This window comes from Astyanax mexicanus, chromosome 15, assembly GCF_023375975.1.
Source record: "Astyanax mexicanus isolate ESR-SI-001 chromosome 15, AstMex3_surface, whole genome shotgun sequence".
Lineage (NCBI taxonomy): Eukaryota > Metazoa > Chordata > Actinopteri > Characiformes > Acestrorhamphidae > Astyanax > Astyanax mexicanus.
The window spans coordinates 32,427,157-32,445,246 of record NC_064422.1 but is presented as its reverse complement, the minus strand read 5'-3'; the positions used below and the strand labels follow the sequence as shown (position 1 = coordinate 32,445,246).

Below are 18,090 nucleotides of genomic sequence, written 5' to 3'. Positions count from 1 at the left end.
TTATACACTTGACCAAACCGCTGCCAGCGTGATTCCCAGAATGAGTGTTTTCCATCAAAATCTGCATTTCATTCACACTGTCATGCAGTTCCAAATCAGTCATACTCACTGAACCTGACACAAGCCATTTCTCACTCAAAGTAATTCAGTATACACAGTGGTAAGAAAAAGTATTTTCTCCCTTTATGCTTTTATTTGTTTGCACTTTTGTCACTCTTAAATGTGACAGATCATCAAACAAACTTAAATACTAGTGAAAGACAACAAATTCAACATAAAATGCAGCTTTTAAATGTTTTTTTATTATTAAGAGAGAAAAAATCCAAACCTACATGGCCCTGTGTGAAAGTGTGTTTGTCCCATAAATCAAAACATAATTTATCTGTGGTTTATAGCACCTGCTTTCAATTTATTTTTTCTTAAACTCTCAAGCCACACCCAGGCTTGGTTACTGACATACCTGTCCTCAATCAAGAAATCATTTAAATTAGTGATTGTCTGAGAAAGCAAAATAGACCAAAATATACTCCTCAATAGCTAGACATCATGACAATATAAAAAGTAATTCAGGAACAAATAAGATAGAAATTGAGACCCATCAGTTTGGAAAAGGTTATAAAGTCTTTTCTAAAGCTTGGGACTCCAGCAAACAACAGTAAGAGCCATTATTCACAAACGGCGAAAAGGTGGAACAGTGGTGATCCTTCCCAGGAGTGGCCGACTGACCAAAATCCCCCCCGGAGCAAAGCGACGACTCATCCAAGAGTCACTTGCCTAGGTTAGGGTCAGCATTCATAAATCCACCATAAAAAGAGAGACTGGGCAGGTAAAATAAGTAAATGCAGGGTGCATGATGGGTTGGTACAGGATGGACTGAGCACTGCTACTAGCTGTTTAGTATTCTGATGGCCTGGGGGGAAAAAAGCTCTGCCAGTACAAAAACAGACAAAACAAGAACAGATTTACAGTAAAATAATGTTTAATATATGAATCAATTCAAACAGTCATTAAGTTAAAGTGCTGAATTTAGATGCTGTGTAAAAAAGAGCTGCCTTTAGAGAACAGAGAACTAACTATGACTGAAGCAAAGACTCCCCATCTCTCCAAGTCAGTCACACCACCAACCAGGGATCTGGATCGATCCCAAGAAGTCAAAAATATGACCTGACAAGCATGAGTAATACTAGTTTGAGCGGATTTAATGTTATTAATGTAATTCCTAATGCTAACTTTAACACCTTTTTGCAAGCCGGTTTTCTTAACCAGTTTCTTAGCCTGTTTCTATTCTAAAGACACTCTAAAATTAATCATATGGTTTATATATTAAGTTGACATAAATTAGATTATAGACGGTTTATACTGTCTCCTTTCCTTTTTAATGGCACTGAGACCTTGTAAACAAGCACTGTATTTATGACAAACTCAAGTGTGAAAAGACAATGTGTAAACAGAGTGTAAGATAAGCTAGCTTAGTAATAAAACTATAGACTGAACAGAACTCTAGCACTGTCAGCAGGACAGCTAATAATATTTCTCATCCCTTGGCTATGTGTGTTGTGTATCAAAAATTCAGATGACTAATAATGAAAAACATCCAAATTTACACATAATTGAGAAAACATTGTTCGTCATAGGTTATAGTGTGATATTTCATGATAAGTCATCACACTGGCCTAATAAATATACTGTATTTCCAACAAGATGCGCGTGCAGCCATGTATTGCTACTTTTCTAGCACAGTGAAAAGCTCCCCAAGTGTTTGCTATTAATACATGTAGCTGTCTACTGAATTGTCTGACAGAGAGTATACAAGCGATTTAGCTCAGATTTGGTCTGCATGTGAAAATATGGTATGTCAGATGTAAAGGGAAAAACTAGATTTGACTGACTGACTGACAGACAACACAAAGCTGTGATAGCCAACGCAGATACGTAAATAACAAACACTTACTTCACTTACTAAGAAAAAGGCACTTTTGTTCTGTTTTTTCAAGTTATCCTTAAGATGCACAAGTGAGATTCTATCAGTGGACTATCAGTGCTCACTCTGAACACCACTGTACAACTCTCCTAATCATATGCACAATGGATTAAATATGTATGTGTCCTTAAATAAGCTTAATTTACTGCATTATATATGTTTTACACTAGTGTTTTCCCAACCTTAGTCCTGGAATTTATTTGCTCTGAACATTTTAAAGTATGTTACAAAAAGTATCAATATTTTTGTTGATCTTTAGTTTACATCCTTCGATCACAACAGCTGTCTTTCACATTATCTCCAGAATGGGCTGAAGGGCTAATGAAAAATGATCCAAAATGACCATTATCCCCTTCTCTGGTAAAGTTTTAAGTTTTGGACAGCAACAATAAACACAAACTACGTAGCATAAATTGAGTGGATCAGACACAGCAGTGCTGCTGGAGTTTTTAAACACTGTGTCCATTCATGTACATGTATATGTAAAGTCAGACAGAGAAGCGGTGGAGAAGTGGACTATTCTTAGTCCAGCAGTGACACTGAGGTGTTTACAAACTCCAGCAGTACTGCTGTGTTTGATCCACTTATACCAGAACAACACACACTAACACACCACCATAACGTTAGTGTCACTGCAGTGCTGAGAATGATCAATCACCCAAATAATACCTGCTCTGTGGTGGTTCTATCATGTCCATTGCAGAACAGGGTGAAAGGAGGATAATTAAGAATGTAGATACAGGACTATAGTCCTGTAATTATAGAACTACAAAGAGCTGCTTCAACTGTAAGTCGCCATTTTGGAGAATAAAACCCCTCCCCCATGAAAGTGATGATATTGGCCCGTTTTAAACTTAGAAAACACCCAAACATTCACAGCTACTGTATCCTAAGACCAGGGTTGGGTAAACACCATTGCAGTGTATTTAACAGTAACTGCACGGTTTAGAAAGCATGTGCTAGAGTCACAGCTACATTATCACCCTTGGCTTCAGAGTCTATAAGCAGAGGCTGCACAAAGGACACTGCCTTCATCATACACGCTCCTCCATCTGAGAGGCAGCAGTAGACCCAGGCGCTGAGGGTCAGTGTGGGGTCTGAGGACACAGCCTGAGCTGGGACGGAGCAGGTGATGGATAGTGGCTGGGACAGATCAGCAATGTCACCTGTAACAGCTTGTCCTTCCAGTAACCACTCATGACCTGCAGAGGACAAGAACACAGTGAACTTAGTCATAAATCAACAGCAATTAACGTGAAAAATCCACAGACCTAACGATTTTTAAATAACACAGAACACTGTGAATGGGGTGTGTGCATATGAGTGTGTTTTCAAATGAAACAAAATATTTTCAGACGTTTTCCAGCTGGTAGGGTTGCTTAGCATGCACATAGGCATGCTCTTGTTAGTACAGATGCACTGAATATTTGGCGACCAAAAATATCCAGGAGTAAACGGGGGGAAAAAAGTACTTTTGGTGTTCCACCAAATAAATGGGGAAAAAAGTATACACAACAGTGACTCATTTATTTTAAGTCATATATTAGTGTGTTTCTTCTAAAAGCTCACACCCCACCCACTCCACCAGCCCCTCTCAGTGGTGTGGAAAAGAGCCCTGCAAGGCAGGGAGTGTGGGAGAGAGCCTAGAGGGAGAGCTCTACTCTCATATACGTATTCAATTATATACCGGTACGTTTTTTTCAGCATCACTTATCAGGCTTGGTATCAACTTACCCAGTTCTTTACCTCTTCAAAAGCTGACAGTTTTTCAGCTAAAAAATACAGTGTTGTACAGTGTTACGAGGCTAGGATATTAATGTTAGCTGAGGTGGTCATCTAATTTAGCCTTAGCATTTGTTGAATTTTTTTTTCTGTAAAAATGTACTTATGTTTGCTGAAGTAATGTTTGGAATAGCACTACAAAAGTAAATGTATTGTGCTTTGTTGGTTTGTCTGTAGGGATATTAAATTTTACGTGTCCAATAAATATTTTTTGTGTTTGTAAATTTTGCATTTACAAAGCTAAAGATATATTTAGTGTATGTAGTTTGCTTATCTCTAATCAGGGAATTATCTTTTCATGCTGAAATGTTAGTATCACCTCTACTTAAAGATGCTGATGCAGTCTTAACAGATAGAGGCACTATATCACTGAGTCTGCAGTGTGTGTGTGTGTGTGTGTGTGTGTGTGTATGTGTGTGTGTGTGTGTGTGCGCGCGCTACTGGCCTTGTACCAAGGGCATGCTAGGAAGGCAAGTGCCAAACTGAATTAGGACAGCCTCCAATCAAACACGTACCCTAAACACACAGGGGGAAACTGAGATGGCGCAAGCCAGGCTAAACACAGATGCGCACAAAGTGATGTCTGCAAACTATTTTATACCATGATTTTATCTGGCCTGCATCCTTTTAAAAGGGCACGTCTCAACTTGAAATAGTCTAAATATCTGTGGAGACTACATCTATTTAATACATTTAGAGACTTTAAATAGCATCTACTGCAACTGATACAGATAAAAACTAATAAATAAATGAGCAAGTGTCCATTTAATGTGGGCAAACATGAGCCATGCTGAAGAAAGGCTGTTCATGCTGCCACAATCCACCACCAGTAATTTGCTGAGGTTTAGTAATGCTGCATCTTGCCTTAAATAGAGTTAATATTCAAACAGAATGAATGGAATAAGTAGACAACCTCATGGTCATGTTTATATAAAAAAAATCCTCTGAACTAGAAGTAGAAATTAAAAATAAAAGTTTCTTGTTACATAAAAAAGGCAAAAACTGAGATACAAGGTTTCTGCACCTCGGTGACAATATGGAATCATATGGAGGCTTACTGCAACTGGCACAAAGCCCATCATGTATATCAAGGCAATTCTTAACAACAGTCATTTGGGACCATTTCAGTTCCTCAATCTAACTGCCTGGGGAAATACATTTGCGAGCAATTGAATGAATGAAATTAAGTGTGCGGATGTAATTAAACAAATGAATAATAGGTTAAACTCTTCAGGAATGGACTGAATAGTGCTGGTGGGTTTTTATCTGGAACGATGATTTGATTAAGGTGCAGAAAGAGGAAAACTGTAATAGTGACAAAATGATGAAGAGGGAGATGAAGAAACAGACAGAGAGGACTTGAGGTGAAAGAAAGGGGAGGGGAGAGAGACAGAGAGCACACTGGTGTGTTCTGAGGCACAGAGGAATTGTTAATTTTTTCCCTTGGACTCGCTCCCAGTGTGGCCGGCTGGTCCCCGCAGTCTGGTGAAAATGTGTGAACAAAGCACTCCAACAAAACCGCCTCTCACAGCAATGCCTAAAGCCGAGGCTATCCAACTCCCTACTGGCAGCTTTGAATGGATGATAATTCTATAAATCTGCTTCATATCACTTTTCTTCTATCACTTTTTTTTCTGTTGGATATCATTTGACCAAGTTTCTTAGTGTAAGGAGAGATGAATATATTTTCAGTACCTTCAGCAGACAGACTCCAGAAGCTTGGTGCTTCTTCGGTTAGTTTGGTGCCTGCAGGTAAAGTAAGGTTGAGGTGCATTCGGATGGCCTGTCCTGCAGACACAGGCAGCGCAGCCACACTGAGGACAGGGGCGGACTTTGGAAGCTTGGGAATCTTGGGAACCTTTCTAACTGTAGCAGTAGAGGCATCCACTTCCTCAATTGAAATCGGGAACTGGAGAAAGACATGAAAAGAGAGGATGAATACAGAGAACAGCTGGATCATATGAGTGGAGGAAAATAACCTCACAATATTTATTTTTTTTATTTCAAGTTCAAAAAGTACACACATTTTTTTCAATTATTTTTTTTTTACTTTTTTAATATTGATCAACTACAAAATTAATTATTAAATTTACAGATTTTGAAGTAAGTTCTGAATTCTATATTTTCTGACAAACAAAAAAAGGACAACAGGTTCCAGCTCAACATTTGGGTTATCTAACCCTCCAGCCTACAGTTAGTGTTCCTATACCTACAGTACTGTCTATGCAAAAAAAAAAAAAAAAGTAATCATGAAAGTACCTGAACATGGCTCCCCTCTGAGCCATAAATTATGCTGTTTGTTATTGAACAGTTTTCTGTTAAATTAATAAGATAACTTAGACCTCACCTGGTCTCTTCCCTATTCTTCAGGACAATTACCACAACGCTGCCTTGGCAGGGTGAGAAATATAGTCAACATTATATTTCTCATCCAAATCATGGACTTCTCACCCTCCTCATATCTGGCAGGCACTACAGTCTGTTTGCACAGACAATTCTAGCCAGACAGCATCTGTCACTGTCATTAACACCCACTGCCCTGTCCACTGCAGGTAGTAATGCCTTTCATGACATATTCACACTACCTATACGTGACTCTTCTGATCGATAAATGTTAAATGCCCGCATGACTCGGAGCCAGCCACACGAATCCCACAACTGCTAGCAGAAGCTAACGGGACTGTGTTGGGAGTTAAGAGACCAGCAACATGGCCTAAAGCTAATCCAACAAGCACACCGTGCCAAAAATACCAAGAAAGAACAGCAATATTCAGACTTTTAAGACTCTTAGAGTGTATATTTTTTTCATTATTTGTTCCTGTAACATGGCTCAGCTAAGCTAGGTTAGGTTAAGCAGCTGTGGGCTGACTTGGTGACCTAAATCAGCCACTTAACTTTTTTAGCCTTTTGCAACAGAAAAATCTGTTTAATTTTAAGGCAAAATAACAGGGTTGTAACCTGGCTGCATTTAGACATTTTACATGACAACCAAAGTCCCATACTTACTGTTTATAGATTAAAAATAATCATAAAATACATTAGACATCTTTATATATTCAAAATACCTTAAATACATGATTTTAATGAAACTAATATCGTAACTTCACATGGCCCACCTCTTAAAAAAAAAAAAAAGAGAAAGAAAAGGGGTTTTGCAGCGAGCCAACCCAAACTCATGCACGCATGCACACACGCACACACGCACACACACACACAGAGACACACACAATATTGCCACTCACCAGGGAGACAGTTTTGGTCTCGAGGTCCAGCACTTTGATGTGATGGTTGTTGGTGTCTGCTACATAAAGCAACTTGCCCCCCTCAGCCACACACAAGCCGCCAGGCTCGTTGAAGCTGGATTCTGTAAAGCTCGGGCCAAACACATCGCTCGCTTCCCCAGTGCCTGCCAGCACCCTGCACTGCTTAGTCTTAGGGTCCACTACTTTGATCTGGAAGAGAAAGCCACGCTTTGTAACATCCATGAAAAGACATCAGTGTAAGCTCACAGCATGACAAATGTGAACAAATACAGTGAGAAACCTGTAAAATGGGTGTCACTGAAAGGGAATAAAGTTCCTCAAAGTTTAGCTTTGTTCTCTATAGCGCACAGACCTTGTGGTTGTACGAGTCGGCCACATAAAGAAGGCTGCTGCTGGCATCCCAGGCCACTCCCAATGGGTGCTGGAGCTTAGCGTCTATACCTTTACCATCCACATCTCCAAACGCAAAAAGATTCTGACAAATCAAAAGAGAAAAAGCAGATGATGACATTTCTGTGAGTTTAGATACCAAATAAATACAGAATTCGTGTTTTATCAAGACCATTTTCAGCTGATCCTTTTTCATTAGAAATAGAAAAAGGCTGGTTTTGTAATTAGGCCTTTAAGACTGTAAATGACCTCAATTGCAAGTGCCTGACCCATATTGTGCCTTATGTAAAGAGGCAGAGAGATTGATCTCCCCATTACACAGCAGTGAAGTATCACAATTCAAGATTTTAAAGTTGTTGTTTAATAATAAGAAAATGACATACATGTTGTTTAAATTAGCATTATGTAAAAATGTATATTATAATGCACCTGGGTTCACCATACATTTGGGAAGTATGTAGGGAAGCTGTAGCTGCAAAGGGGCACTGGGGGGGGGGGGGGGGGGGGTAAAATATTACAGGTTGTTTCTTTTATATAATATTTTCTGTTATGTTCATTTATAATCATCTGCTCAGTCCATTTTATAAAACAAGCAGCTTGATTATAAAATCATAGAGAAAAGCTGCAAAGCCTGCACCCAGGAGGATTGGTGGGCTGCAGTGTCCAACATTGTCCTGCCTGCTTCAAAAGAGCACTTACTCTCCTAACACCTCTAACACACTAACTACTTCTAACCCCATTTCCTTCTTCCCCTCCTTCACTTCTCTATCCCTTTATTTCCATTCGACCTCCTTTAAGCCCTATCTAAAAATGGGTTATCTTAATTCCTATTACTTTTGTACTTCATTATTGTAAGTCGCTTTGGACAAAAGCGTCTGCCAAATGAAATGTAATGTAATGTAATGCTTCACCAGATTTACAGAGTGCAATTTGCAATGTTCTGAGCCTAAAGGGGGATGATAAAGATGATTCACTTTACAGTTAGTGAAGCTGATATTTTAAGGTAAAATACATTATGAAAGTATATTTAAAAAAAAAAAAAAAGTACTTTTAGGCCTGGGAATCAACGGTGGTGTTGTCAATCACACATCAGAAGCCACAGCAGTGGTGTCAATCTAAACAGCCTGCTGAACCACGAAATAGGAGGAAACCACACCAAGACAGTGAGGTCACGCTGCAATGCGTCTACAAGTTGGGCAAATTAGAAACGAGCTTCCTCTGCCACTTCACTCTGCCGGAGTCACAGCCAGGCTTGTCTAATATCACCAATCATCTCATCTAACGAGGCAGGAAAGAACATAATTACACCCAAATCTGTCTTGCAAACACAGAGCAATACAATCCATTCTCGTTGGCTGCCAGCGGAAAAGGCAGGCTGTGGGACGGAAATCTCACACATCTGAAAAAAGGCATCATTACGAGGTGGAACGCAGTGAAATACTTTTCCTGTATAGGTCATCCTGGTTCAGTACATGATCATAATTGCTCCCCAGCCTCATTTATTAAACGTCTTCTAAGCTAGAGAGGGATCTGGGGGACCTGCATTTCTGCCCAACCAAACTTGTAAAAATTTAACACATCGTTACAATGCCTTCAGATCCGACATGTAATCACTGTATTAATTTATGAGCCCATAAAAACTGAAATGACTCTGTAAGCATTTTTAAACTGATCTGTATTACCTTTGGCTACACTAGCTGAAGCCAAATTCCCCCCTGCGAAAGAGAGAGACGAAGTTAGAAAGGCCAGGGAGCACAAACTGCTGCTGATTACAGCACAGAAAGCAATGACTGACCACAGCGCCAACAAGGCCGGCCAACAGAGGGGATCACACTGCTGATCTGACTATGATTCAAATCTACTTTTCATGCAGGAGCAGAGAGAATACTTCGAGGAAGATTTTTTTTTTTTTTAAAGTAGAAGAATTCTTTGAGAAAAAAAAAGAATAGGAAGAAGAAACAAAAAGAGGGGAAATGCAGAAGAATTAGAAGAAGAAGAAGAAAAGAGAAGAAGAAAATAATAAAATAAATAAAAAGGAGAAAAAGGAGGAGAAAAGAATACAGAGATAAAGTATTAGAATAAGAAGAAAAAGATGAAGAAAAATAAGGATGAGATGAAAGAAAAGAAGCAAAAGAAGAAGCAGAAAAGGATAAAGGAGAAGATGGAGGGAAACATGAAAATACATATGAACAATCCTGCACAATCAAAGGTAAAAAGTATAGAATAAGGAAACAAAACCAATGAAAATATTAGAAGATAAAAATTTATATTTTTCCCCAACAGCTAAAGACCAGGGGGCCTAATAAAAAGCTGCACAGGGTGTGCACCCGTTACGAATGAGCTTCTGAGCTTATGATGGCGGATCAAACCACAGACTCTGACTTTTTCTAGATCATAAAAAGCACACAAGAGACTATTAATGCTAGTTCAATTTTGATAAACTCTATGAAGCAGTGAGTCAGATATATACAGCACAAATGAGGCCCCACAGCAGCCTTAAAAACTGATGCTGAGACTCACCAAGGGGTCCCTCTCGCCTCCCACCACGTGCTTGACTGCCCCGTCGCTCAGGGACACGCTGCGGATGGTGCTGCTCTCACTGTCTGCGATGAACAGGCAGTTCCAGGGCTGGATGGGGACAAGAGCCAGAGCTGAGGGCTGAGCCAGACCAGCCTTATGAGGGTACGAATTATTCCTGTTCTCCTCATTCCCACTGCCTGCAAACCGCACACACACTCCCTTCCCGTACTCACTGCAGACACACAACCAGGAATTTTTATTTCACAACAATTATACAGTAACTGGACAGTAAGAGATGAGAATAAGATAATTTATATAAAAGAATATGAAAAAGATAAAATAGAGCATTACATTTAAATATCAGACCCTATATACAGCACACAATATAAACCATATATTAACTGTCTGTAAAAACTAGAAATGATTTTATAGAATTAAACTATATGAACAAAAGTGTTGATACATCTGTTTGTCTGTGGTTTCTTCTAAAATCAAGAGAATGGGAAAAAAACAATGATCAACAATAGGATCATGTTTATCGGCTTTAGAGTCCAAATCTGTTGGCAGAACTTTTCTACAGGATCTAGACCAGCTGTATCACACCTGTGTCAGTAATATATTTACACAGGTGTGCAGCTGAAGTAACTGAACGCATTAATCAGAACATACAGTGCATGTCTGGTATTATTGCTGTACACAGAAAACAAAAGCACACTTGTAATCTCTGTGTGTGTTTGCATAATGTCATGTCTCTAGTGGACAAACCGTGAAAGTTCTGGGGAAGATTTTACCTTCCTTTGGGCAGCTTCCCATCCTCCAGGAACACAGCCCAGATTTGATGAGTCCCTGCCATGGCGATCCACAACACGTTATCCTCTACACCACCTGCACCAACACACAGAGACACACATGTACACAAGTCAACATTTCAACCAGTACACACTTAGAGTTGCACTAAATATTCGGCACATGTAACAGACAAAAATGGCCAAAAAATCCTTTTTAGTGTTTCATAGATTGAAACGAACATGAAGAATAATTTACACCAAAAATGACTAAAAATTAATTTATTTGAAGTCAATTTGGTTTGTTTGCACAGTACCAGTTAAAGGTTTGGACACACCTTCTTATTTAATGTTTTTTCCTAAATTATAAATGAATACTGAAGTCATCCAGACTATAAAGAAACACATAAGGAATCATGTAAAATGTAAAATACTCTGTAAAGCATTTAGGTGTTATTGTCTGTTAACTTGTGGTTTCTGAGGCTGTTAACTCTAATAAACTTATCCTGTGCAACAGAGGTAACTCCTGCTTTTCCTTTTCTGGTGAGGTCCTGATGAGAGCCAGTTTCATCACAACGTTTTTGATGGTCTTTTTGTGACTTTGTGTCCTTGAGGATACTTTCATTTCTTAAAAAAAGTATTTTTTTCTTTACTAAGTTGTTGCCATAATATGGATTAGAGCATTACTCAAATAGAGATATTCACTGTATACCAACTCTACCTCTCCACAACTTTACAACTGATGCTCTCAAACACATAGAGGCAATTCATTAAGAAATATAAGTAATTAACTCTTGACAAGAACAGCTGATAACTGAAAGACTCTACCTCATAAATCTGACTGAGAAAGTGCCAAGATGTGCAAAGCTGTCATCTTAGCAAAATGTGTTCCCTTAAAGAATCTAAACTATAAAATATATTCTGGTTAAACACTTTGTTGTTAACTAAATAATTCTGTATGTTTTTATATTTTGAATGACTTTGGAATTAATTTATAATGCAGAACATTCAAAAATACTCACATTAAAACATTAATAGCAAAAACACCCAAAACTAAATTTCTGAAAACAAATCTTAAAGACTGAACTTATTATACAAGGCAACTGAGAAAAAAAAAATCACAAACATAAAATGGCCCAATCACTTACCCACTAATGTTCCTATTAATCTACAAAGAGTGTTATGTGTTTGGGTGCATCGGAAACAGCACAGTCCAGACCCAGACAGCCATTTCATTCCCTTTCAATTGAGATGAGATAGTGTCTATATTCAAGAAAACAGAACAGCACACTGTGTGTGTGTGTGTGTGTGTGTGTGTGTGTGTGTGTGTGTGTGTGTGTGTGTGTGTGTGTGTGTGTTAGTTATAAGAGGAAAAGAGAAGGAAAGCTATTGCACTTTTGTCTAACAATAGCTGGTAATGGTACTATGCTTATTTTGGCTAGTAGCCCAGCAACACGCATTCATAATAAAGGGAGGGATGGAAGAAAAAAAGAAGAGCTTTAGAAACAAATCAAAGGAGAAAACAGACATTGTGAAGAGGAGGCATTAATGGTGAATCTGTATCTTATAAACATTATTGCAATTCACCCACCAAGCACTTTGGAACTGCTGCACACCATTTCATTCAATCTATTATCTAATAAGCCAATCAAGTAAAATCAGCTTCTTATACTGTAAAATAATGAATATTTTTTTTATATCCAATTCAAAAGTCAAAGCATCCCAGACAGAGAAATTAAGCAGTGCTGTGTATCCAGCAGGTCAGACTAAAGCTAGGGGGCTGCTGAATGTGAATTAGGTAAGAGCGTGCAGCTGGCCTGAGAACAGAACTAATGCTTTACTGAGATCAGGAATGCACTCAAAACTGACACCCGAAACACACATTAACACACCTTTTTACCAGCAATCTGCAAAGGTCCTACTTTATTCTCCTGCTTCTGATGACCATGTAGATTGTGTGGAAAACAACATGACTGCATCACCAAATGCCCACAACATATTTTTGATTGCGTAAAATAAAAGCTGGAGGTTGTGTTTTAGATTCATCTCCGTTTTGCAATGAAACCAAATCAATCACTCCAGATTTATGATATGCCATCTCATCCTGTGTGTCATATATTTTGCTTGTCAACTGAATCTCCCAAACAAGATGAAAACTATTTTGGGGAGCAAGATTAGCTGTCTGAGCAAAAAAAAACAAATCTAAATGAATAAATAAATAAATAAAAAAAGACAAAGCCTTTGTGGACCAATTGCTTTAGACAAGCCAAACTTGGTTCAAGACAGCTGTATTGGTTCTTCTTCTTCATTGTGTCTATGTTTGTAGTTAGCAACCAAAGCCACTCAAAGAGTTGTTTAACTCTTGACCAGCTCTAAACAAGCCGAGTCTATTCTATAAGAACAAAGCTCTCAGGCCAGTCATACTCCTCAGTGAACTCCTTGGTGAGCTAAAAGTTAAGAATGGTTTCTGCAAACAGCACTACAAAGAGAACTTCGCCGAAGTTTAAACAGGAACTGTGATTAGGAGAGGCCAAGGCAGATTGGACTGATAGAGAGACGACGCTGGGGTGAACCAGATGAATAAAAAGATTTGAAAATTGCTCCTGGCAGAATAATAAACTGAAGCTTTTTATGAGACATTAAATTTTATGAGTAAGACAGAAAGAAAAAGATGAAGTGACCCTAATTCCAATGCAAGAAGGGAGTACACAAAAAAAAGAAATACTAAGACAGAGGAGGCAATATGCCAAAAATGGGCCTACAGACTCAGCAAGAGGCAAAACTCTACTTGACCCTGTTGTTCTGCCTCCTCTTTTTAGAGTCTTTATATAGCATGGAAAACATGATTTGGCTACATGACTCAACATCGACTCAACCCACAGCCTAAGATGATTTCAGGTCTAGACTATTAAAGCAATTTAACAGTTCAATTCAGCAAAAAAGTCAGGTTACTATTCACTGAATTATAAAAGAATATTTTGAATGACCTTACTACAGGTGATCACCTGTTAAACATAGATCACCTGTTAAACAACCCCCCCACCTTTCTCAAGAAACAATTATGCATCCAAAGAGTCCATTCATGAGTTTTACAGGGGAGGCAAACAAAACAAAGGAAAGTAAAATTAAGCATAACTAATGTAGGCTAATTATCCATATTAATAATGAAAAGTATTGCATTTGTATTTGATTCCTTTCCACTGCTCTTCTGTTCACTTCTTTTTCTGCCATAATTAAAATTCCACTGATATCACAACCCAGCCAGTTTGTGCTGCACTGACAATTTGACCGACTGATGGGAAACTTGTTTTTAACAAGGTATAGAATAATAATATACAATGTAGGGAAACTGAATATCATATGCACACACATTCTTTGCCAGTCATCCCGTCTGCATTACAGCATTATCAGATAATCCATTACCTGGCCGAATCAATCTTACAACTCCTTACATAACAATTTATCTAAAAATGCATTTATACGTAGGTTTAAACAGAGGACTTTACATTGGCCTAGCTAGCGAAAGCTTTTTCTCCCTGCCATTACGAAGGATTATAAAACAATAAAAGTAAAGTCCTCACCTGTAGTGCCGAGGGCTACATCCCAGGGGGAGCTGATTGGCTGCTGCGGCCCCATTGCCCCGCCCTCCTTGTCTGTGCCTTGGAGTCCAGTACCAGCTAAAGTAGTGACTCTTCCCTCTGAAAGGTCAATCTGATAGAAAGAAATGGAATTGTACGGCTTTAACCAGAGTCACAATGCAGCGCGATAGAGCTCATCTTAACAAGCATCAGTCAGAAAAGTAGGTCAAAGCCCAGTGGTGCACTGCAGAGCTGCCCTGATTTTTTTTATTTACCCTCCTGATCAGATGGTTCTCTGTGTCGGCCACAAACACAGTGTCTCCCTTTATGAATACTCCTTGAGGAGAATTGAACAGTGTCTCAGACAAGTTCCCATCCTTCCAGCCACTTCCAGAACCTACAAAAACAAACAAAAGAGGAGTTATTTGGAATCAATGACAAGAACATCTAGCAATGTTCTTTTCTTTGAATGTCTGCTGGATCAATGAGCAATTTTGTTATTTTGAAGTAAAACTGCTTAATTTATTTTTTTCTGAGAACTTTCATCCACAAGATACATAAAGAGTTTTCTTGACAAAGAAGAATCAATGTAGCCACTTCCAGAAGTATTTTACTAGTCCAGTAGCAGAAAACCACTTCTTACCTCCTATACAGTAAAGAACTTTTCCAGTACTGGAGACCACCAAAATCCTATGGTGTCCTGTATCCGCAATGGCCAGCTTCTTGCTGACGGGATCCACTGCTACCTTTCCAGGGAAGGAGAGGATGGAAGGAGGTAAGGAGTCTCTGAAGAGCTTCATTCCCACAGCATGGTCCCTCAGAAGGCCTTGCTCTCCATAGTGCTTTAGAGCGACGGAGGTAAACAGGAAAAGCCTGTCTCTGTGTTCTTCACCCACTACAGAAAACAGCAAATTTCCTCTGGGGCCCAGGATCACCAAGGTGGGCCAGCAAGCCACCTCCAACTCCTGCCATAGCCGCGCATCACTATCATTCACTACAGGGTGCGTGATGCTGTACCTTAGCACTGCAGAGCAAATGTTCTGTAGAACCTTTTCATTGGGGAACTTGGCTGAGTGAACACCGACCACGACCAGGCCATCTAAGACAAGAAGGGGAAGAGATGATATGGAACAGATTTTGAGATGCAATCAAGGAAAAAGGGTTCCCTCATTTCATAACATTTTTCATGTTTTCTATGTTTGTAGTTTTCAATTCAATTGTATATCAAACAAATGAATCAATGACCATGCATCTGACCTGGCATCTACATATTAAAATTGTTTCTCAATGGGTTTTAAGTAGGGATACACCAAATATAAATAGGGATACACCAAATATAATGTTTGCACAGACATTTTTATCAGAAGCTGCCGTTCAATAGCATTACCATCCTCTGCATTTCCCAATATGGGTAGTAATACATTTAATGATGTATTCCCAATACAAATGTGACACTGTGGATTGATGAAGGTTAAAATGCTAACATCCCAACCATCTGGCACCCTCTCGCTCAAACCCTCATCATTCACATCACTTTGCCTTGACCATGCTGGACAGTGTTTAGCCTCACACTCACAAGATAACCCCTTACCCATTATACAGGTGGGCATGGGCACGATCCATTTATATACTGCTGTTATCCTCAGAACATTAAAACCACTGACAGGCAGAATATAAACAGTCACTTCTTAAATTTGTTGTGCTATTTGGAACCAGAACAAATGAGAAAGCATAAGAATCTGAGCCACCTTGCACCCACTATCAGACCTCGCTCAAAGCCTGACACATTAAATATCCCTTGCCATCTGCATGCTGGCCAGTGTTCAATCTTACTCACAAAATAACACCTCACAACAAATACAGGTGTGGGTATCTATTTACTGTTGCTATCCCATGAGTTTTGGCATGTCAGTGTATAAACAATAAGTACATAAAGTACTGCGCAAACAGATATCACCACCAAAGTGTACATGCTACAAGAACAGCATGACTAATGCAGGTAAAGTCAAAAGAAATGAGATTCCTCCAAAGCCTGCAGGTCTAAGAGGTTATATGAAAGTGCCCTGGAATTAAACTGGATCTCCAAAATATTTAAAAGATCTTTTGCGTAGGGAAATTGATAGAACTATAAATATTCAACTGGCCAAAATTAGATGCAAAATCAAAGAAAAAGAAGAATAAAAACATGTACTGTGCTGTTCCTTCCCAAACAAAGTACTTTTGTTCTTTTTCGAGAAGAGGAATCCAAGGCTATATACAAAGTAAAGCTTTACTCATCAAACAATGCATGGATGTGTGACTGGCATGTCAGTGGATGTCTTATTCAGGCTTTGGGTGAATACATCCTGTTTGTCTGAGCTGTCAAATTGCCTTCTTGGTTGATGGTTTCTGAAATGGCTTTTTGTCTTCATTCATTTATGGCTTTCTTTTGAAGTCCGATCCACATTTCATACATGTACGACATTTCACAGAAAAAAATGAAGAAAAAAAGAAAGTTCCTCCTTAATGAAAACGTTAGAAAATTATACAAGATTAAAGTAATTAACTTCAGTCAAAGTCCTTAAAAAGGAAGATTAATCTGAAATGACTTTTTTACTGCCTTTATCTTCCTGCGTTTGGTCACTGAGTGAGCTGTGCTTTGTCACCCCAGGACTGCTGATTCTGTTTAAATACAAATTACACTTTTAAACCTTTATTTTATTCGTATTCTGACTCTGACTTATTTTGTCTAAAATATGTAAAACCTTATTTGATATGATTAATTACATTTTTTAAGTTATTACTTTGCACAAGGGAATTTCTTATTATTAAGTATCTTTCTTTAATTAAAAAAAAAAAAAAAGGTGAACCTTTAAACACACTTGCATAGTCAATCAAACAAAGCTGATGAATAAAGCCGATGGGGTGCTTTCAAACCAACTGGAAGAGTAAATCCCATCAATGATGAACAAGGCGTTTAATAAAGTGTCCATGCAACCCTCAGGCAGCCCATTATTATCAAGGTGCTGCTTTATGTCAGCTTTCAGGATTTTGTTTCCCTCTTTTCCATCCGCCACAAGCTCAGCCAGCCTCTCGTCTAATTCAAGTGAAATGTCAAAAGTACTACTCTGCATCATCACTAGAAATGACATTCTTCTGTTACATGTCCTCAGGTCTGAAACAAATGAACGAAACGTATAGATGGCGCACTGACATTCCCGCTTCAGTCGTCTATCAAAATATTAAAATTCATAGCCTCAGCAGCCAAGAAGTGCAGTAAATGCTTACGGAGATTTGAAGGTAATTTCAGTATTTTTTTCTCTTCATGCATCAATGAATCTGAAATACACCTGGCAGAGCTGAATATATAATGCAGACATGTTTGTTATTCCTCTGTTCCTCCTCTTTTTTCCTGTGCACTATAGAATCCCAAGCTAATTCAGCTCCAAACAGAATAACAACTACCACAGCAAGAGAGGCAGAAAAACAAACTCTATAAAATGTCCACACAGTAATGTATTTAAATATGTGCACTGCAATATTTAACCCCTTTTTTCTTTGTTCTACGCCTGTCGCAATAAATATAAACTTCAATCATTTTTGCTGACCTCGATAACATCCCATTATGATTTTTTAAATAAAGAGAACCCGTTAAATGAAGATCCAGTACTTTGACCTTGTTTAAAAAAAATGTTATTTTATTCATGTTTTTTTTTTTCCCATTGCATTACATTATCAGCAGTGCAATAAAATGTCTTAAAATGACAAATATAATTTATTGCAATTATTTCTGGGACAATTTAAAATAATTG

The 18,090-nt window shown here is 38.5% G+C and overlaps 1 protein-coding gene across 2 annotated transcripts in view; it reads right to left on the bottom strand.

Moving 5' to 3' along the window:
• Window positions 1-961: 961 nt before the first annotated feature.
• Window positions 962-18,090, bottom strand: part of nhlrc2 (NHL repeat containing 2) — a 21,843-nt gene continuing 4,714 nt past the window's right edge. For both annotated transcript variants that reach the window (XM_007259257.4, XM_049464608.1), the window contains exons 3-11: window positions 14,943-15,398; window positions 14,575-14,696; window positions 14,303-14,432; window positions 10,728-10,821; window positions 9,937-10,168; window positions 7,379-7,501; window positions 7,006-7,215; window positions 5,459-5,672; window positions 962-3,183 (exon numbers count right to left, since the gene is read on the bottom strand). In XM_007259257.4, coding sequence (XP_007259319.4) covers window positions 2,927-3,183; window positions 5,459-5,672; window positions 7,006-7,215; window positions 7,379-7,501; window positions 9,937-10,168; window positions 10,728-10,821; window positions 14,303-14,432; window positions 14,575-14,696; window positions 14,943-15,398 — 1,838 coding nt within the window. In that variant the 3' untranslated portion in view covers window positions 962-2,926. The remainder of the gene's footprint in view (window positions 3,184-5,458; window positions 5,673-7,005; window positions 7,216-7,378; window positions 7,502-9,936; window positions 10,169-10,727; window positions 10,822-14,302; window positions 14,433-14,574; window positions 14,697-14,942; window positions 15,399-18,090) is intronic.